This window comes from Lontra canadensis, unplaced genomic scaffold (assembly GCF_010015895.1).
Source record: "Lontra canadensis isolate GAN:19392208 unplaced genomic scaffold, GSC_riverotter_1.0 scaffold15, whole genome shotgun sequence".
NCBI classification, from domain to species: Eukaryota; Metazoa; Chordata; class Mammalia; order Carnivora; family Mustelidae; genus Lontra; species Lontra canadensis.
In genome coordinates, this window is record NW_022631009.1 from 19,803,671 (window position 1) to 19,825,617 (window position 21,947).

At 41.9% G+C, this 21,947-nt stretch overlaps 1 protein-coding gene across 1 annotated transcript in view; it reads right to left on the reverse strand.

Annotated features, from left to right (window-relative positions):
- Positions 1-2,031: 2,031 nt before the first annotated feature.
- SPAG1 (sperm associated antigen 1) overlaps positions 2,032-21,947 on the reverse strand; it is a 69,284-nt gene continuing 49,368 nt past the window's right edge. The window contains exons 13-19 of the mRNA XM_032858587.1: positions 20,617-20,769; positions 16,452-16,600; positions 13,629-13,761; positions 12,104-12,230; positions 4,453-4,617; positions 2,914-3,285; positions 2,032-2,807 (exon numbers count right to left, since the gene is read on the reverse strand). Of these exons, the coding sequence (XP_032714478.1) occupies positions 2,676-2,807; positions 2,914-3,285; positions 4,453-4,617; positions 12,104-12,230; positions 13,629-13,761; positions 16,452-16,600; positions 20,617-20,769 (1,231 nt within the window). The 3' untranslated portion in view covers positions 2,032-2,675. The remainder of the gene's footprint in view (positions 2,808-2,913; positions 3,286-4,452; positions 4,618-12,103; positions 12,231-13,628; positions 13,762-16,451; positions 16,601-20,616; positions 20,770-21,947) is intronic.

Consider the following 21,947-nt stretch of genomic DNA (forward strand, 5'->3'; position numbering starts at 1 on the left):
GGGAGAAGGTATTTCCACATTGAGGATATAGGGTTATCTATGAACTTTGTGAATTTGGATGTTCAATTCTTTCTCCAGATTTAGGAGAGCTTTCAATTTTTTTTTTTTTTTTTAATTTTTGCCCCCTTCTTGTCTTCTGGATCATGGATTATTTCAAAATTTCTATCCTCTAAGTCATTTATTCTGTCTTCCATCTGCTCTATTCTACTGCAGAGGCTATTGTATTCTTCATTTCATTCACTGAATTCAACTCCAGAATTTTTTTTTTTTTTAAGATTTATTTATTTGACACAGAGAGAGAGAGAGATCACAAGTACACAGAGGCAGGCAGAGAGAGAGGGGGAAGCAGGCTCCCTGCTGAGCAGAGAGCCCAACTCGGGGCTTGATCCCAAGACCCTGAGATCATGACCCGAGCCAAAGGCAGAGGCTTTAACCCACTGAGCCACCCAGGCGCCCCCAGAATTTGGTTGTTTTTTCTCTCTCTGATAAATCATTTTGTTTGGGACGCCTGGGTGGCTGAGTCAGTTGAGCATCTGACTCCTGGTTTCAACTTGGGTCATGATCTCAGGGTCCTGGGATCAAGCCCTGCTTTGGGATTCCTTGTCAGTGAGGAGTCTGCTTCGCCCTGCCCTCTGCTCCCTCACCTCTGCTTATGCACGTTCTCTAAAATAAATCATTTTTTACAGAAGTTATTGTATGTATTTTCCTTCCTAATATCATTGTTTTCTTAGTAGATAGTTGTGTTCTTCAAAACAGTTATTCTGAATTCTTCGTCAGCTAGATTCGCAATATTGTGTGTCTTTAAGCTGAATTGTTGAATTATTGAGATCTTTTGGGGTCAAAGTTTTGATTTTCGTGTTTGTGGTTTTGCATTGCTGTTTTCCCATTTCAAGTAGCAGACGGCTCCCGAGCCTTTACTGATTACCTTCTGGCGGGAGTGCTGCTCCCTGGCCCTGCTACCTTGACTTTTCAGCCACTCCACTCTTCTTGCTCCCTCTAGTGGCAGAATTCTTAAAACTTTATCTTTTCTTAGAACTCACCAGGCTGGCTGCTCAACACCTGTTTTCCGGAAGGTGGTGCTATAGCTCCAAGGCTCCAGTTGGTGATTCCTCCCTTGCCCACAGACCCCGGTCCGTTTTTCTGAGAACACTCTGATCACCAGACCTGTTCCCACTGCCCCATCAGGAGCACGCATGGGCACCCAGCCCCATAGTGGGAGCTGCTGTGAGTTTAGCACTTGGGGCTGTGGGGGTGCCTGTGGACCCAGTGGGGCAATGTGGTTGGGAGATCCTTGAGTGGGATACTTCCAGAGGTATATGGGCAGACTTCCTGCTGAAGTCTTGAAGCAGTTCGCAACAACTGCATTCTTTTAATGCCCTTTGATATTCTTATCTGCTTCCTTCCCTTCACTTCCCTTCCCCTCACAGTCATGGAGGTCCCACTGCAGTACCCCGGCCGCTGCTGGAGACAAATGGATTTCTCCCGCCATGACCCACACAACAGGCACTCACTGCTTTGCACCTCCTCTCAAGGAGAGGTCTGCCACTGCCAGATGGCTTGTGCAGCTAGGTATGTAACTGTGGACAAAAGAGAAGGTTTTCTTTTAAGATCTCTGAAGTTTACTAAAACTTTGCTTTGCCTGAAGACTAGAGTCACAGATTTTCATTAATGAACAAAGAACAGTTAAAAAGAGAAATGTCAGAGCTTGAAAATTATCATTTACCCACAATGATTCTTAAAAATTCTGTAATTCTGAAAGATCTGATAATGAATATGAAAAGAGAATTGACTCTAACAACTACAGGAATAAATGACAGTACACTGATACAGACCTGAATGTTTTAAGAAATGCCTTTACTTTGACCAAGTTAACAAAGGAATTTTCAATATGATAAGATCTCTTCACTTCAAGGGAATAAATATGGTCATGCTTAAAGGAGGAGGAAAAGGGACATTTAAACTTGCGGGAAAATGTGGAGGTGACAAAAGGCAGGCTTAGTCTGCTTTTATACAGTAGTGGTTTTGTTATTATTTACATAAGCAATATATTTAATTTAAAATCTAGTAAAAAGTAGAAATTTTTGCCAATTTTTGTTCTGAATGTTTCCATGTTAAGAAAAAAATAAGTTCCTCTTAAAGCTCTTAAATTAATAATCACTATTAATCATTTATTATAAGACTTAAGTGTTGCATTTCACTCTAGCTTACTGTAATACACAACTAGTACAAAAGGGATTTATATATGTATATCATAGCAGGAAATAAAGGTAATATAATAATCACTGTTAATGATTTTTAAAGAAATACATTTCTATCACACTTTAGAGGAATCCTTCATAGTCCAAAGAAATGTAATTCAAATCAAATTTTCAACAAGTGAGTAATTAAAAGAAAATGTGTACTATAAATTAAAATGTACTTTAAACAAGTTCCAAATATAATTATTAAATATAAAGATGTTAGCTCTTGGTACGTAAGAAAATATTTACAACTGATAAAAAGCATATTGTAGAATATACATGTTCTATGTATAAAAATAAGTAAAATACTTTATACTCCAGATCAAAGGATCTTTTCTAAACCAGGTTTCATCCATGCAACTCTATTACAATACCATCCCACTAGCATTACTGGAACACATATAAGCATGGAAGAAATCTAACAATAGTCTTGACTTAAAGCTCATAGTTCCTTTTTAGGGCCTGTACATCTTCTAAAGTGAAATGCTTGTTAGGTGTGTCTGAGAGGTCATCAAAGAGCTGTTCAATTTGCTCCTTTTGGCCCTTGCTAATTAGTGTCAACATCATCTGGAAGAAAGAGAAAAACTTATTAGCTTAATTAAGGAAAAAATGAACATTTTTGAGTTACAGAAACCCTGGAAGAAAATCATTTATTAAGTTATTTTGCACTTACCTTGAACCTCTCTGCTTTACTCAGATATAAAAGATGCTGATACACTAATGAGGGATCTTTACCAATAAGATTATTTTTCAGAGACTGAATAAGGAGGAGGAATGTATCCCCTTCAAGTTTGTTACTCAACAACACTGGCAAATCTTTCGGTTCAGTGATGGTTAAAAGGTGTGCACAGGCTTCTTTATCGTTTCGTATACTGATAGCGTTTATAACCTGACCAAACTCATAGGCATTGTTGGGCTTGGTGATGGGTAGTTTTTCATACAATTCTGGTGGCCCATTGGTTGTGTCCCCGTTCTCAGAGACAGGGCAGTCAGTGGAGAGCTCCTCCAAGGTCCTTCCAGGCTCCTCTTCCTGGCCTTCGCTCACCTTCATGAGGGAAAAAATGAAACCGTGACGTAATAGCCACTGCACACATCCCAAGATACATTTATTAAAATGGGAAGGAGCTGGAAAACACTAGTAAGCTATACTTTAGTCAAATTCTAAGTGAAAAGTGTATAATTTATAATAGTAAAATCTCATTTTAGAAAAAAGTTTTAAATATCCATTCATGAAAGTATTTTAAAAAATTTTTTATAGTTTTCCATGAAAGAAGACCCATAACAACTTTATCTTTTTCATGATAAATTTTACACTTACTTATTTTCTTACATTTAACAGAGACATGAACTTAAGACTTTTTTCTTTCCTCCTTAGAGGGAAAATATTTCTGGTTTCTCTCACTTTTTAGCTTTTGCTCTATAATGGAAATATAAGGTGGTAAATGGGATGATATCAGCATTCATGAGTACACAAGAATTCAGGAACTGACTTTTTTTGGGTGGAGTGTACGCATGCACACATACATGGCGGGGAGGAGAGGAGCAGAGGGACAGAGAATCCTAAGCAAGCTCCACGATGGGCTCAGAGGCTGTCACAGAGCTTGATCTCACAACCCTGAGATCATGACCTGAGCCAAAATCAAGAGGCAGACACTTAACCCACTGAGTCACCCAGATGCCCCATGAGCTGACATTCTTCAACAAAGCCAAAGCAAAAAGCTAGAGCACAAGAAACTGAGTTTGATTCAGGAGTGACTGTCCAAGACCTCTGATGAGGCCAGTCTTGTTTCCGAGTGCTAACAATGCCTAAATCAATCTAAAAATCCCTATAGGGTATGGCAAGGCCACTGAAATTTTCATCAGTCCTATTAGGATTCTCCAGGTCTACCCTGAAGCAAAGTTCAATGGCTACAGGCCCCCAAAGCAATCCGGGTGGAAAACCATGCAAACTGTAGGCCAGAGTAGGGGGGCAGGCAGAGAAAGGAGGAAGTGCAGTAATGCAGAAGCCCAATACCCTCCGTTGACCCAATCTGGGAAATACAACGGCTAATTATGGCAACAGAAAATTCTGTCTCTATAACTGGTTAAAATTTCTTCATTGGAGATTAGAATAAAAACAAAACTGAAGACATTTTTGTTGAACTCCTAGGAATCTGACTTTAGAATCCAATATAAAATCCCCCGAAGAGTACTTTCAAAGATGATCAAATACCTCTTGAATCTCAATTTTCCTTCTCTCCTTTTCTTTGTTGAATGATGTTGTATTGTCCTTAATGTTAAGGAATCTGGTTACTTCTTCCAGTTCCATCTTTGCCTCAACAATACTTGAATCTAGTAGAAGAACTTTATTGAGGTCGTTTAAACTTTTCTGATAATCCTGAAAGGAGGAAGGCAGAGAAAATAATTTTCATTATGGAGCACAGATGAGCTCAAGTGGGAGTGAGAATGATTAAGCTGAGTAGCACAGAACGTGTGCAGGGGTTCCCTTTAGTACCCTGATGATAACGTCAGGCCCACACAGCAGTCTTGAACTAAAATATTAACACCCATAACACAGAACATCCTTCAGAGAAGAGCGAGCACAGAATCTGGAGCTGGAAGACTCAAGTTCAATTTGGGGGTCACCACAACCTTCACAGTCCTTGGTGTACAATAGGCATGTGTTGTCTGCTGAGTGAGTGAATGTCAAGAATGAAGATCCTCAGGTTAGCAACTACTAATTAAAAAACTGGAACAAAATCCTACTTAATCTTTGAGTTTCAGTTTTCTCATCTTTAAGGATAACAAAAGCTGGGGCGCCTGGGCGGCTCAGTGGGTTAAAGCCTCTGCTTTCGGCTCGGGTCATGGTCTCAGGGTCCTGGGATCGAGCCTCGCATCGGGCTCTCTGCTCAGCCTCTCTGCCTACTTGTGATCTGTCAAATAAATAAAATCTTTAAAAAAAAAAGATAACAAAAGCTTATCTACTCTGGTTTTCACAAGGCCCAGATGTCACTTGTCACATAATACTCTGCACCGTCAAACCCTTCAAAGTTGTGTGCCGTTCCAGCAGCTGGCAGCAACATTTGTTCTTCCAGAGAGTCAGACAATACATTGGGAAGGCTGACGGAAAAGAAAAGGAAATCTAAGCTTAACAAAACATAGCAAAGAATCTGGTAGTAGAGACAGATACCACAAAATCACTGTCTGATGTGAGAGGCCATTCTAGAATTACAGACTAGGACCAGTGTTTTGATGAAACCAAAATTAATTCTGTAAGGAGACAAAGAATTCAGTGATGTGTAACCTCCCTAAGTATTTACGACCCACAGATTAAGAGCACGCACTGGAGGCCGAGGCACGGGTAAGACAGGCGAGTGCTTATGGGGCGTTCCTGGGGCGCTCGCTGTCAGGCCGCATCCCTCCCCCCTCCACCCAGCAGGACACGAGAGCAAAAATGACCTGTTTAAACAGATAAATGTAGATCTGCTCTCATTCAGTAAAAAAGGTAAATTATTTGCAAACCATAGTCCATTACATTCTTTTAGTCACAAACCACATACCTCTGTGCCACAACAGTGTAGCTGGAACCGACTACAGAAAAACAAATGACACTGTATTTCCAGCTGAAGTGTTCATCCTGGGAACCATACTGGAAGGCAAGAAAGGGGGCAGCAGGGCAAGCTGAGGTCATAGTAACTATTAACTCTTACCATTCCCTGCACTTAGTATTAGTTTACCTCCAATAGCCCTATATATACTAACTGCTATCCCCATTTTAAAGCTAAGGAAACCGAGGCACAGAGAATCCTTGAGACGATCACGGCAGCAATGCCCACCAAGCGAATGAGAACACAGCTGTGGAATCCCAGTGAGAAGCCTGAAAACAGATTTGTACGCTATGGCCTTGGAAATGGAAGAAGTCCCACATCACAGGGGACTTCAACTTACTCACATTTTTGTTTTGTATTTAAGAAAAATCTGTGCCAAAAGAGCGATCTGTCTGGAGGAGACTTAAGAAAACATGAAAGGACACTTTGCTAAGAGTTACAACAGGGGCAAGTAAATGTAAAGAGAGAACGAGAGAGAAGAGTGAGGAGTCCCTCTGCCAGATTCCAAGAATGGTCAGGCAGCTACGGCCCCTGTGGAAGCTTCTTAGAAAGGGAAACAATTTTTTAAAACAAATGAGTATGGACTACCACTAATGCAGTTAAGAAAGCCAAGGTTTTCCATGGATCGTAATGAGGGGGAAGGAGTCTCCTTTTGATACACTTGTCAGGGAACACAAGCCCTGCAGAGACACAGCCATGCGGCAGAGGGAAGAGCAGAGTGTGACTCTGGCAAAAAGAAGGAAAAGTTGAAGTCGCTAATTACCTCATTAGGCCTTAAAGAAGAAAAGTATAATCCCACATGTTTATGTTAATATACACTATTAACAGGTGTACTTCAACTGTAGTAACAATTCCATTACCGTCTGCTAGTCTGGGCCTTACAGCACAGCCCAGTTAATGGGTGCAAATTCCCTAAGGCGACACCACGGGCTCTTCACCTCCACGAGCCACAGTCTAGCACAGGAGCGGCACTGGAGAAAGAAAGTCTCAGACAAATACCACTGGACTTGACTCACATGTGAAGCTTATGAAACAAAACAAATGAACACAGGGAAAAAGAAGGGGCGAACCAAGAAACAGACTTAACTACAGAGAACTGCTCCATCCGGGAGGGGAGGTGGGGGAGGGGAGGCGGGGCAGGGGGAGGGGAGCTGAACAGGTGCCGGGGGCTGAGGCCGGCGCTGGTTGGGATGAGTGCTGAGTCACCGAATTCTCTACCCGAAACGACTAGTGCACTGTATGGTAACTGGAACTGAAACAAAAATTTGGAAGAAAAAACAGATTTTAAGTGAAAGCCCTACGCTTTTCAAAGCTGCACACAGTTAAAGTCATCTAGAAAGATCTAAGAAAGCGGGCGCTGGGCTGGGAACTAGCGGCGGGGCACCCGGAGCCTCTGCGCCAGCTCCTCGCTACAGACACACGAAGCGGATCCGGCCGTGAGTCCTGATGCATTTTATAGGCATCTGTCGCCTTTGAGGATCCTGAAATTATATTTGCTCGGCACATAACTTCAATGACAGGATATATAAATGAAGCTACAAGAACCTAAACCAGAAAAACCAACTGCCGGCCTCAGAACCTAGTGGGATAGGATTACTCCAATTTGGGATTATCTTTCTGCACAATACAATTTCTAGAATTCATGCCAAAGAAGTATAGAAGGTGTTTCATTAGGTACGCCTTCTGCCTTTACTTCAGGGAAACGTTCCAAGAACCAGGCAGCCAGTATGAGGGAAACCTGCTTTCAGTCTGGACACACCCACGAGTCGCCGCGCATATCTACCCTCATGGGCTCGAATCCACACAACTCCGAAAAAGAGGAGGAATTTTGAAGCAGCCTCTCTTACTTCAGGGTGCCACACACCAGCGAAGAAACCTTTACCTGAGGTTTAGGAAGGAGCGTGTTGCTAAGAGAAGGCGGGGCGGGGGGGGGGACACAGAGGTCAGGTCACAAGGGGAGCCAGGGGGCTGCTGGCTGGACAGTAAAGGCCCCCACGCGCAGGGAAGGTGGCTCGGCCAGCCCCGCGCGGACGGAGGCTCCCGTGCTCAGAACCCAATTACGCATGTTCACTCGGCTCTGGATCTGTGTCCTTTACAACATCCCTGAGAACACGCCGGGCGGGGGGAAGGGGAGGTGGGCAGCAGCGCAAGGACAGCTGGACCACCACCTCAGTGGATCTAGGATCTAGAAAACAGAAAAGCCTGGGCCCTGGATGTGCACAGCTTGGACTCATCGGCTATATTACACAGAAACAGGGCTGTCCTCTCCCAGCAAAACCCAGGTTTTTACAGAAGATATTTTTAGATATTTCCCTGTCAGTGATGGGCATGGAACTGAAAGCATTCTCTCAAACTCAGTAAGGTTAAACTGAACTATCCCTCTCCCTCCTCCTCAACACCCCCATTATTGCACTACACCACTCAATCCCCAAGCCAGGAAGCAGGGAGGTACCCACTTTGCTCCTTCCCCGGGACATGTTACTCTCAGGTGTTTACCTTCAAACACCTTTGATTTAGCCCCTCACTTTCTGCTACGGGCTAACCTGTGTCCCCCTGAAAATTCCTCTGCCGGGAGGCTTCACCCACAGCACTTCAGAATGTACCACATTTGGAGACAGGTTCTTTGAAGAAGTAATCAAGTTACCATCAGGTCGTCAGGGTGGACCCTAATCCAGCAGGACTAGTGTCCTTACTAGAAGAGGAAACTGGCAGACAGATGTGTACAGAGAGACGACAAAGTGAAGACCCGGGGAGGAGACAGCCATCCACAAGCCAAGGACAGGGGCCTAGGATGCATCCTTCCCTCACAGCCCTCAGAAAGAGCCATCCCGGCTGACAACTTAATCTTAAAATTAAGAACTCTAAGAACCGTAAGAAAACACATTTCTGTCGTTTAAGCCACGATGTGTGTGGTACTTTTTGTTATGGAAGTTCCAGGCAAACTAATACTCTTCTCTCTTCTCTTGGCTATTTGTTACCTTCCTTCAGGCAGCTGCTTCTTACCTTGGCCGCTTCTAACCAACCTCCCTACTCCATGCTGGGCCCCCAGTGATCCAGCTTTGGCGCTGTGGCCCAATCTGACTCTTTATGCCCCCCCCACCGGCCCTCAGGGTTCCCACTACCTTCAGCATCAAGACTGTCCACCACAGCGAGGCCTCCCAGGCCCTTCATGATCTGACCATCTCGCCCCATCCCCATTCCCACTTGCACCTGGCCTCTTGCTGTACCAGTTCATGTACAACTTTGTAAAAAATGTGGGCAGGAATAATCACAGCACCTTTATTCTTAACAGCCCCAGAATGGAAACATCTAAAAGTAATTAACTGGTAAATATGTGTAAAAAAAAATGTGGTATATTTGGTAATAAAACTCAGTAATAAAAAGAAACAATTCCTGATACAGAATACAGATAACGCAAATGCTATGCTGAGTTAAAAAAAAAAAAAAGCCAAAAAATACAGTACATTCTATACGATTATACGGTTACTGTCAAAAAGAAGCAAAACTAATCTACAGTGATAGAAACTAGATGAATGGCTACCGGGGGGTGGGTGTGGAAGGAGGGAAATAAAGGAAAATGGGCACAGGGAAGTTTCTGGAAAGATGTGAATGTTATTTACCTTGATTGGAGTGGTGGCTACATGGGGACATATACATTATTCAAAAATCAAAAACTAAATTAAAATTCTACTTAAAACTGCATCAGAAAGAATAAAATATCTCAGAATAAATTTAACCAAAAAGGCAAAAGATTTCTACATACTATATATAGTGAAAACTGTAAGACACTGATAAAAGAAACCAAAGATGACAGAAATTAATGGGAAGACTGTTCATGCTCATGGGTGGAAAAATTAATACTGTTAAAATGTTTATACTACATGAAGCATCTACAGATTCAATGCAATCCCTATTCAAAATTCCAATGGCCGTTTTCACAGAAATAAAACAAACAATCCTAAAACTTATACGAACCTGGCAACACCCCAAATAGCCAAGCAATCTTGAAAAGGAACAAAGCTAGAGGCATCACAATTCCTGGTTTCAAGCTATATTACAAAACTATAGTAATCTAAACAGTATAGTACCGGCATAAAAACAAACACAGAGATCAATAAAACAGAATAGAGAGCCCAGAAATAAACCCATGCATATGTGGTCAATTAATTTATGACAAAGGGATCAAGAATTCTCACTGAGGAAAGGACAGTCTTCAGTAAGTGGTGTTGGGAAAACTGGACCACTCTCTTATACTGTACAGAAACAGCAACACAAAATGGGTTAAATCTGAACATAAGACTTAAAACCATAAAAGTCCTAGAAGAAAACATAGGCAATAAATCTCCTTGACACTGGTCTTGGGTTTTGGATTTGACACCAAAAGCAAAAGTAACAAAATCAACAAGTCGGACACACCAAACTAAAAAGTTTCTGCACAGCAAAGGAAACCATCAATAAAATGAAAAAACTACCAAGTAGGAGAAAATATTTGCAAATCACAAATCTGATAAGTGGTTAATATCCAAAATACACAAACAACTCCTACAACTCAGTATCAAAAAAAGAATCCGGTTAGTAAAAGAGCAGAGGAACCGAACAGCTATTTCTTCAAAGATGACACACAGATGGGCAACACGTACATGAAAAGATGCTCAACATCACTGACCATCAGGGAACTGCAAATCAAAGCCACAATGAGGTATCACCTCACACCTGTCAGAATGGCTAAACTCAAGAAAAAAGAAACAACGGGTATTACTGAGGATGTGGAGAAAGGGGAACCCTTGTGCACTGGTGGGAATGTATGCTGGTGTGGTTATTACAGAAAACAGCATGGAGGCTCCTCAAAAAACGAAAAATAGAACTACAATCTGATCCAGCAATCCCAGCTCGGGGTATTTATCTGAAGGAAACGAAAATACTAAATCAAAAAGATCCCAGCACTCCCATGGTCACTGCAGCAATATTTATAACAGCCAAGACGTGGAAACCACCTAAGTGCCCATCAATAAATGAACGGATAAAGAAAATGCAGTGTACCTACACAATGGAGGATTATTCAGTTAAACAAAAGGAAATCCTACCATTTGCAACAACAAGGATGGATCCTGAGGGCATATGCTAAGTGAAATAAGTCAAACAGAGAAAGGCAATTACCGTATGACTTCACTTGTACAAGAAATATAGGGAAAAAACAGAAAACAAAAACAAAACTGAATTCACAGATACAAAGAACAAACTGGTCATTGTCAGAGGCAAGGCAGGGGTTGCGGAGTGGGTGAAATGGGTCCGAAGGTACAAACCTCCTGTTAAAATATAAGTCATGGGACACACAATAATGTACTGCACAGTGACAACAGTTAACAACAGTTAATAACAACAGTACTGTAAATGAAAGTTGCTACAACAGAAGAACTTTAAAAGTACTCATTACAAGAAAAAACAATGGTAATGATGTGTGCGGGTGAGCTACTAACCAGACTTACTGTGGTGAGCATTTTGCAAATCGATCACTACTCTGTATACCCAAACAAATACCATGCTACACGTCAATTAACCTCAGTTTAAAAAAATCTCTGATAGGCTTACAACATGTGAACTGCACTGTATTAGACCCTAAAAAAATTGGTTTTAAAGAAATACCATAATTTCAAGAAATGCCAGAGCCCCCTATGTTCTAATTTTTCCTTGTGATGTCAATTTCTACAAACATGAACATTCATTCAAATAGTTCCACACAGAAGAATCAGCCTCAGTAAAAGTGTAATTATACAATACTTCCTCTGGAAATAAGGATGTGGTTCTCTTAGAGAAGGACATCACTCTACAGTCACACTGATGACCAGCCAGTTGAAGGCCCAAATCACCATGAGCCTCCCAATCTCCGCTTTGTCTCTACCAACTTCCACTGGGTCAATCAATCTTCCCTTCCAACGCCTTCCTCCCACCCCCACAGACAACCCCAAACCTTTGGTGAAAGAACCAGTGACACCGCTGGTTGCCTTCAGTGATTCAATCTTCCTATCCCTTCAAGTAGATCTATGATAACTAAAAAAATTCCTTAGAAAATCAGGAAATAAATCCTAATTTTTGAGCTGGAAGGAAATCTTAGAAATTACCTAGTTCCACATTAATGGTAGGGGAAATCTGAAGTCTATTCCAAGGTTTTAAGCCTGATTAGCACAGAACCAGGATTAAATCCAGGATTTATGTTCATAAAATCCACATGCTATTTTCAGAGCTGCAATTTACAGATGAAAATGAAGCTTTCCTCACCTTGAGTCCTTTATGAGCCAGAGCTCGTCTATAGCACGCTTTCACGTTCCCATCATCGATCTGAAGTGCCCGATCACAGTCCTGCTTTGCCTCTTCAAACTGGCACAGTTTCAAGTAACAGAGAGCTCTGGCAGAACGTAATTATGAAAGTAATGATGCGTTATGAACAGCAAAAACAACATATCTGGGAATTCAGACAGCTCATAAAAATCAGAACACAGCTCAGTTTCAACACCACAGCTGTCTCACGGAACCCTAACATTTGACTCCGACCGTGGCATTTTCATGCAGTACATGTAATTACGGCACTGGGGATAGAACTGCCAACAAAATACGGTCCGGGACCCTCAAGGAGGCTACAGTCTAGTGGAAGAGAGAAACAAGTAAATCCTGCAAACACACTAATATCTGAACAAGATGCTCTGGGAGCGCACAGCTGAGAATCTCACTGGATCTGGTGGGGCTGAGGCAAGGGCAGGAGTCGTCAGCGAACAACTCCCAGAAGAAGTTACATTCAAACTGAATTCCAGAGTATGAGGTGAGAATTATTCAGTGCCAAGGCACTGGGCTGAGAATTCAGAAGTAGGACGGGAGAGTGGTGGCCAAGGGCCCAGCAACAGCAGAGTCTCACAGTGAGAGAGAGAGAGAGAGAGAGCGCGTGAGAGAGTGCGTGCGCATGCGCACGCAGTGCTCTTGATGGGCTAAGGAAAGTGCCATATGGCTGGGTGCAGGGGTGAGGTAGAAGGGAGGCCAGGCCAGATGGTGAAGGGTCCCATAAATCATGGAAAGAAGGCTGAGCTTCCTCCTGAGCTTCATGGAGGTCCACCGATGGGTTCTCAAACAGGGGCTAATCTGTTTACCGGGCTTTAGAACGATGGCTCCAGCTGCAGCTTGGAGAACGAGACGGAGGGAAGACGACATGCAGGGTGCTACGGAGGGTGCTGGAAACATGTAGGAGGAGACGTGGTGGCCCAGGACAGCGGCAATGGTGAGGGCGGAGAGAAAGGCTCCCACCAGAGAGGAATTTGGGAAGAGGACATCTGAGCTCGTGGACAGCCCGGGTGAGGGAGGCGTCGGTCAGGAGTGCAGACAGGAGTGGACTGCTCAGGTCTGGAGCCCAAGGGGAGGTGGAGGGGGGCAGGGGTTCCCACGGAAAGGTGGTAGTGGGACTGGGGAGAAGATAGATTGGCTCAGAGAGCATGCAGAGTGAAAAAGGGATCTACACCTCAGAACCCGGAGAAGGGCAGGGAAAGGAAGGCCGGTGGAGGGAGGAGAGGACAGCTGGGCAGCAAGCTGTCTGCACTGACACCAAAGGGAGAGACGGTTTCAGGCCCAACTGAGCGGCTGCCAATGCCCCCCAGCCCGCACACCGCATGCTGTCAGTCTCTCTGAAAAACACTCACTTAGGACAATATGCTATATAAATTCTCAAAATGATGGGAAAAAAAAACACTTTGGCAATTAATTTGTATTTTTTAACCAAAAAAATTAATGTAAGAAATATATAAAGTTACAAAGAACTTGCCTGTTTGTATAAATGGCACATTCCTTGTTGTTAATCTTTAAGCATTCACTGTATTTACTAAGGGCATCTTTATAGTTTTTGTCCTTTACACATTGATTTCCTTCTTCTTTAAGGGTTTTAAACATTTTTTCATCTATGGGACACCCCCCAAGGGGGAAAAGAAAAGAAGGATTCACATAAGCACCTCCACAACATCTTCAGTACATATGTAAGCAGATATTCTCTTGCAAATTAACCTGACCACACACTATGCAGAGCTGAAGTCAAAGTGGAATGAAACTTTGTATACAAATTAAAAAGACAAACTGGCTGTAAGTAAAAATTATACAATTACGACAATGTTTTTTTCAAATTGGAAAATAAAACCTAAGTAATTACATCACCTTACCCATATTGGTATGTCTTCTCTACTGGAGATACAAACATATACAGTGTTTGGTTTAGTAACTATTTCACAAAAAATGCACAAACAAACCTGTTCACGGCTGAGATGGACGTCTGTCCAGTACCCCATCTCCTTGGAAAAACCACACCACACCTCCCTTGTTCTCCATCCTGCAGTTTAGGTAAAGCGAGCCCTACCCTAGCCCAACTCTTTGGAGTAATCTCTGTGTTGCCATCAGCACATTATACTTCCTTGGCCACAGCAATCTAACTCGTCAGGGGCGGGCCTATGAGAGCCAATAAGCTACAACCAGATTTTTGTGGCCGCTCCTGGTATCGCTTGCTCTTTCTCCTGGAATATGAGGAGAAGAGGAGCTACCCTGCCATCTGGTGATTACAAGGGGAGACTGTGTTTCTAAGATGGGGTCAAAAAAAGCAAGAAAGAGGCCAAGACGGAGAGCTAAAGAAGAACCTCTGAGTCCTGAATCCAGCCATCCATGCAGCTACTCCACCTGTGGACATTTCCATGATAGGAGCCAAGAGACCACCATTTTCACTTATGCCATAAAAGGCTGGATTTTCCGTTATCTGCAGTGAAAGAGTCCCAACTATTACCATTTCCTGCCTTGCTCTCCTGCAGTGACCACGGCCAACTCTGCTTAGGGTTCATCTCCCCTTCCTAATGGTGCCTTTATGTCCACTCAACTATCACCCCCCTCCTACTCGGGTTCAGGAGAAGCTGACCCCACCCATCAGGAACACAGGCCTCAGCCAATCAGGACACGGCATGTCCTTGTCATAGGGACGGCTCAGGAACGGGTACGTGACCCATTAAACAGGTACCAACAGAACAGGAGTCAAGAAAGTAACAGCACAGATAAAAAAGCTAGGGCTTTCAGGGTAACATAGTTTCTCACTTTTAAATTAATGCCACCCAAAGCAGTGGTGTCTCTCTCCCTTTGGACATTCACAGACCTGTACCCATGAAGCCTACAACTGCTAAGGTTCTATTATTTTCAGTCAGGACTGGAGCCCTGATGAACCTTCAGTTACACGAGCCAAGATATTCCTTATGGTTTAAGTCAGTAGATTTTCTGTACTTGCAACCAAAGTTTTCTACCACACATAAAGTACGAAAACCTGAAGTTTTAAACCTATGTAATGAAATCTACCTAATGGAGTAACTTGACAGAAAATTAGAATCCATAAATTAAAATTTCAAATATACCTTTAAACTTCCAATCTAAACATCTTGATATCCAAAACTTATAGTATAAACTTGGAATTTAAACAATAATCTTATTTGTCCCCAGCACAAGGGCATAAAATAGTAACTTTTCGCCCTTTATTTCAAATCACAGAGTATTTCTAATGTTTCGTGTTTCAAAAGACCACACGATGGGGCCAAATGACACTCCCCATACATCCTGCTGTTTGTAAGCCCTAAAATAGAGTATCACAGGGATTCTTCCCTGCCCATTTGCTGAAAAGCTTTCCTTAAGCTTTTCTTCTCCCACTGTATTTAAGCTTTTGGCACCTATTCTAATAATCACATAAATCTGGAGAGAGAGCGCTGATTATACTTCTTGCGATTAGCTGACACAGATCTGCAGTGTAGTTAGACGTGCTCTTTGTTAATAAACTAACCTTAACTGAGCAAATGCTTTGTGCGAGACTCCACTGATAGCCAGCTCTAGAAAACCAGAGAGCTCCAAGGTTTTCTAAGAACTGCTAAATAATCTTAAAGCCTTAGAGATGTTCCCTGCATTGCCCTTCTATTCAATGAAGAGGATGAGGGTCTAATGGGAGCCACATCACAACTCAGGAATCTCAGGGTCTCTACAAGATAAACCTCAACCAGGGACCCACATGGAGTCCCTAAGCAGGAAGGAGAAAGGGGGCCTCAACCAGCTTTTAGCAGAAAGCAAGAGTGAAGTCCCATTTATTAAACACTCTGCACAAAGCAATGAGGTAGATATGTTAACAACGGGAATGTAGACGTGTTAACAACAATGATATAAGGCAGAAAGAAATACCTGCTAGATATTTATGTTGCAGAGCTTTACTTTGTTCTTTTATTTCAAACACACCAATCTTACTACTTTAAGCTCTGCCACATACAGGTGTAGGGAAAAACTACACGCTACTTCTTTCTACAAATAATGTTAACTAAACCTTTATTAAGTATTTTGCATGCAAATCTCCATTTATTCCTGAGAACAAGCCACAAGACAGTTATTCTAATCCTCCCCTTTCATACACACTAGACAGTGGATGTGGGAAGCAACTTTTTACAACTCTAGTTAGAGGGCGAACAGGGTCTTAACTTAAACCTGGGTCTGATGCCTCAGTTCATGCCCTTATCCTTCTGCTTTCCTGTGAAAACAGATACGCAGCTCAAGATAACTTTGAAAAGAAGGATGTGTAGGCTTCCCCCACCTGCGATGCAGGAATCTCCCCCTTGGTTGGGGGGCGTCTTGGCCACATGCTGCCAGGCTCGCACATGTGCAGCAGTAGGCACAGCAGGAATGGGTGACAGCTTCTCCCGCCAGCTTGGTCCATCCAGATTCATTAAAATTCTTGTTATTCTAAAAAGAAAATGAGTTTTCTCTATTGATCATGTCGTTTTTTTATATCACTGAAGCTCAAATCAACAGTAAGATTTACAGTGCTGCATTTGTGTACTTCCCTACAGAAAACACACAGTCTTAAGCTATCTGCTGTCCCCATAAACGGTCTTTAAAAGGATTTTTAAAAGTTGCCCAAAACTATGTTAACTTTAGATCCTTTTTGTATCAAAAGAAAAAATGAAGGCATTTCTAATTGGTTTAAAATTTTTTTAATGTATATGTGATGTGATAAAAAAGTAAAATATAAAGGTAAAATTTAGGAGGCCTAGCAGAAATGTCCCACATGATTATCTAATGTAATTACTAAACTGATAATGCACTACTCTTGAGAATAATCAAAAACACTTAGAATATCTATGCCCAAACTATACACTAAAGACAGGTATACAAAGACCGGCTGCTAAAACGCATGAGGGCAAGCTGCTGTATGGAACACTGTTTTTTGTTTCTTTTTTGGAACATTATTTTTTCTTAAAACATTTACATATGGCTGAGATTGTCTTACCTTGAAATTTTTTTTGTCTCTACAATTATCCACTTACTGTGCTTTCATATACATAATGATGAAAGGCCAGGATACTGGAAGGGCCCTTACCGTTATTAACTTAACTAATGGCCATCATAAAGTTCAGATTAACATCCCTGATTACCACTTTGTCATCATTTTAAACATACAAATTGTCGTATTTAAGTCTAAAAACAAAACTGAATTATGTCTTTCAAATGAAACTGATTTAAAAATGTGTTCCAAGACTAAGAAGATTTACAGGTAATTAGTAGAACACATTCAAGTTAGCTAACTCAGCAGTACTTTTTGTGTGAGTAGTTTTTGTATTTATACAGAGAGAGATAAAATCCACATACTTTTCTTACAGTTTTTTTAAACTAAAATTTCAATAGTGATCTTTGGTTATGCAAACCAAATCTCAAACATCTTAGTGTAAAGAAACTAACTTCAAAAATAATGTAAGACCACCCACAACTGCAGAAAAAAAAAAAAAGCTTTAGAAAAGAGAATTTTCAAGCAAAACTTGTATTACCAGCAGAGAGGAAGGAAGAAGCAGCTGAAAAGAGATGATGTGTTGCCAGAGAGTAAATAAGTATATGCAGGGAAATTTAACATATAAGATTCCTGGAGAGGAAGAGAGGAATATGGTTAATGGAAGACAGAAACAAAATAAGCACAGATGTTTAAATTAAAAAAAAAAAAAAAAGCTGCTGTTGCTCACATGGAAAAACAAGCATAACTATGGGATTCATGAAAAGGAACAGTGAAATTTTATGGGTATTGTATAGAAAAATATATATGGCAAACCAGACAAAGCCTCCTCATCTTCTTATACAGTAACAGAAACACTCGATTAAAAAATGAAAGAATCTTAAAACTCAATCTGTATAAAAGAACCTAAGTACATATTAAAAGTGTAACACAATCCTCAAAAAGCTAAACATAGAATTCCCATATGACCCAGCGATCCCACTCCTAGGTATACTCCAAGAGGAACTGAAAACAGATGTGCAAACAAAAACTTGTACACAAATGCCCACAGCAGATGATTCCCAATAGCCCAAAGACAGAAACAACCTCAACGTCCATCACTTATGAACGGATAAACAAAAGGTGCTATGTCCATACAATGGACTGTTATTCAGCTACAAAAAGAAACAAAACACTCAGGGAGTCAACATACAACATGAACCTTGAAAACATCACGCTAGGTAAAAAACACCAACCATGAAAGGCATGGACTCTAGGATTCCACTCACAGGGACTGCCCAGGGCAGGTAGAGCCGCAGAAAGAGAGCAGATGAGTGGCTGTTCATGGGATACAGGGTTTCTTTTGGGGATGATGAATGTTCTGGAACCAGAGAGAGGTGGTAGGTTGTACGAGTGTACATGTGAACTAAAGGACACTCACTTGCGTACTTTAAAATAGTCCATTTTATGTTCCGTGAATTTTACTTCAATTTTTCAAAATACATAGTGCAGAAGGTTCACAAATAGGAGTAATCACAGCCTCTCAGGTAACTACTCCTCCCTTCAGAACTTCCCGCCTATCACTGTGAACTGGCTTTCCTACAACACCTCCCAAGAGGCCCTTCCTCGCTGTCGGCTACTTCAGCTGTCTTCCTTCTTCGTTTCACAGGAAGCCCAAGCTCTGTGAGAAGATCCTTCTTTCCCAGTTACCTTGGAGATGACAGGACAGATGATGGCCAAATTAAAAGCCAACCACAGGAGTGAATTATACTCTCTCTGTTGAAGAATGAATTCATTCAACACATCTTACTGACGTTATCTACTGTACGAAATACTTCAACTACACAGACAGATAAAACACAATTCCTGACCTCAAGGAACTTCCAGTAGAATGAGAGAAAAACAATTTTACAAAAAGGGAGGGACAGAGAATTTACAAATGATATGGAAGCAGGGTAATAATAGAAGGCACAGTGTTCCGGGGGTGCTGGGAAGGGCGCCTAAAGTACATGTACGCTGGAGCGTAGGTGGGTCTATCGGGGAAAGTCATTTCCTGGAGGAAGCAGGTCCTCTCCTAAATTAACTGGGCCAAAAAGGGGAAAAGTGTCTCCAGGCAGAAGATGACATTTCTGCAAGGCAGCTGTGCCAGGTGACGCTGTCCAAATTTTGCAAGCTCAAGATCAAGGAGGTTGTGAAAGCCCAAGGCTCGATGTGGCCCCATTCCAGGTCCAATAACCAATGAATATCCCTTTCAGACATGGGTCAGACAGGTTCTGCAGGACCAGAATGGACACTCCAGGAAATGGCTGTTGGCTCTACATACAGATCTTTCTAACAGTCTTCTACAAAGTGCAGTGGGACTGTGGGGGAGGTAAGGTATCATTTGATAAAATGAATTCACCCAAAACATGCCATTCTCCTCTTCCACAATTTTGCTCAAGGTCTCCTCCTGTCCTATCAGGCCTCTTCAAAGACCACGTCAGGCGCTCGCTCTCCAACAACTGAAGCCTACACAATGGGGCCCGGCCTTCCTGTGATCTCCCCACCCTACTAACATATTTTCACTGCTGGGGATAATCTGTCTTATATTTTTTCCCCTAGCTATATTCTGGTTTGCTTAAATACAGAAACAAGGTTATTTTTTCCTTTTTTGTCTTGGGGGGAGGGCGGGGCATGGTACACCAGACCAACACAGGGCACAGTGTAACACACGGAGTAAGGTATATTCTGGACAAATGGGATCAGAAAATAGTATACATAACTAGCAATATTATCCAACTCATAACTTTTTAATTTCACTTGAAAGCAATTTATGAAGTCTGGAAATTCTTACCTTCCCATGCTCACTCAGGGGGCAAATAGGTCATAATACAAATTAGATCCAAATTCTTTGCTATTTCACCATGATAAATTAATACTCATCCTATGATGAGTGTCTATTTAAAGGGCACAGAACACAAAATCTAGCAGGCTCATGAAGACATCCACTCTCCTGAGGAGAAACAATAAGCGGCTATGTTTCCACTGACAGATGTGGTGCAATGAGCATGTGCAAAACCCTGTAGGAGAAGAAGATTCGATATGGCAGTTTTCACTACATTCTTGGACCTTGTCCTAGAATTACTACTGATTTACAACATCACTGAGAACACCTTCCTAATGCCACAGACGTTTACAAATACTATAAAATTAAATTCTGTGCATTCGGAACAGCAAAGATCTATATCCTAAGCTTAAAAAAAAAATTTACTGTAATTAATGGACCAGGACGCAAATATAAAGGTGTTAGAGGACAACTCAAAGTGGATTATAGGACAGTTAGAAATTAAGCTAGAGACAGAACCGTCTGGTTTTGATGGGAGTGAAAACCATGCATGCAAAGTGAGTAAATGAGGATGTGTCTACACTCTGACAGTGTTCTCAGAGGGGAGACAGAAAAACATGTAATTCCAGTATAGAACAATAAGACCTGAGGCACCACCTCAGGCTGGCTTACCTGTTAATACTGTCGTTTGCTAGCTGGATTCTGCAGTCTATCTGCAACACTGTTTTATAATCCACATAAGCTTTCTGATACTGCTCTAAAGTTTCATAGGCCATTGCTCGACGAAGAAGAGGTTTGACTGAGAAAGGATGAAGTTCCAGAGCCCTAAGACAAAAATATTATGTCATTTGTTTTGAAAATTACTCAGCTTCTAATAACTAAATATACACTATAGTACTACTTTCAAATAAGGGCACAGTTGGTATTTCATATGAAGGACACAGGAATACACCAGAAAGACAAACTCAGGGCTAAAGAACAATCAAACTTGCAGTTATTTCCTTTATTTTATTTACTTTGGGTGGGGGAAGAGGGAGAGGGAGAGAAAAAGTCCTAAGCCGCTCTACTCCCAGTGCAGAGCCTGATGCAGGGGCTTGGTCTCACAACCCTGAGGTCATGACCTGATCTGAAATCAAGAGTCGGATGTACCAACTAAGCCACCCATGTGCCCCCAGTTCCTTTATTTTAAACCTGTAGCAAAGCACATTAGCATTTACTCTTTCCCCCACTGAGACAGAGCTCCCTGGCAACACAGAGCACGCCCCACCCTCTCCAATGACCCATCCCTTCCCTCTGCCCTAACAGAGCCGACCATGGCACCAAATACAAAGTCAGGTTTCAACAGATTCTTGTTACCTACTGATGGATTAAAAGGAAAATTTTTATTCACACCTGTGTTTAATAAGGCATCACAGCACAGAATCACAAAAACCTGCCTTACATTTTGAAAATCAGCTCCCTTAACTTCAGTTTATTATGATTTACTTGCTGGCAAAGGGCTTCAAAAATGGACCAGAGGGAATCAAGGAAGTAAGTATACGATGATTTCTTGGAAGTCATGAATTTTCATCTTGCATTTTTTTTAGGCTATGAAGTATTTCCAACATCACCAGAGATGTATTTCAAGGTTGTGTTCCTTGGTTTTGTTTGAAGTAACTGTTTAAAGCTACTTCACAAACAACAGACTTCATTACATTCTGAAATAGAACAATCCAGAGACCATATTTATGAATGAAAACTATCATATTCTTCGTTTTTGCAAACGTAACTGAAACTGTAGAACATGGCAAGCAGAAATCCTAGGAAAAACCTACTTGCTAAACACCCAGCAGGAAGCGTCTGTGGCCCCGGCCCCCCCGTATCGGGACCGCAGGTCTGCTTCTCAGGGTCACTCTTCTGCTACAAGCAGTTTTCACAGCGGATGTGTAATGGGCTTCAGGGAAAGCACAAGTGAGGGCTGCTTTACTTTTTCTCCAACAGTCATGGGGATCTGCTGTCTATCC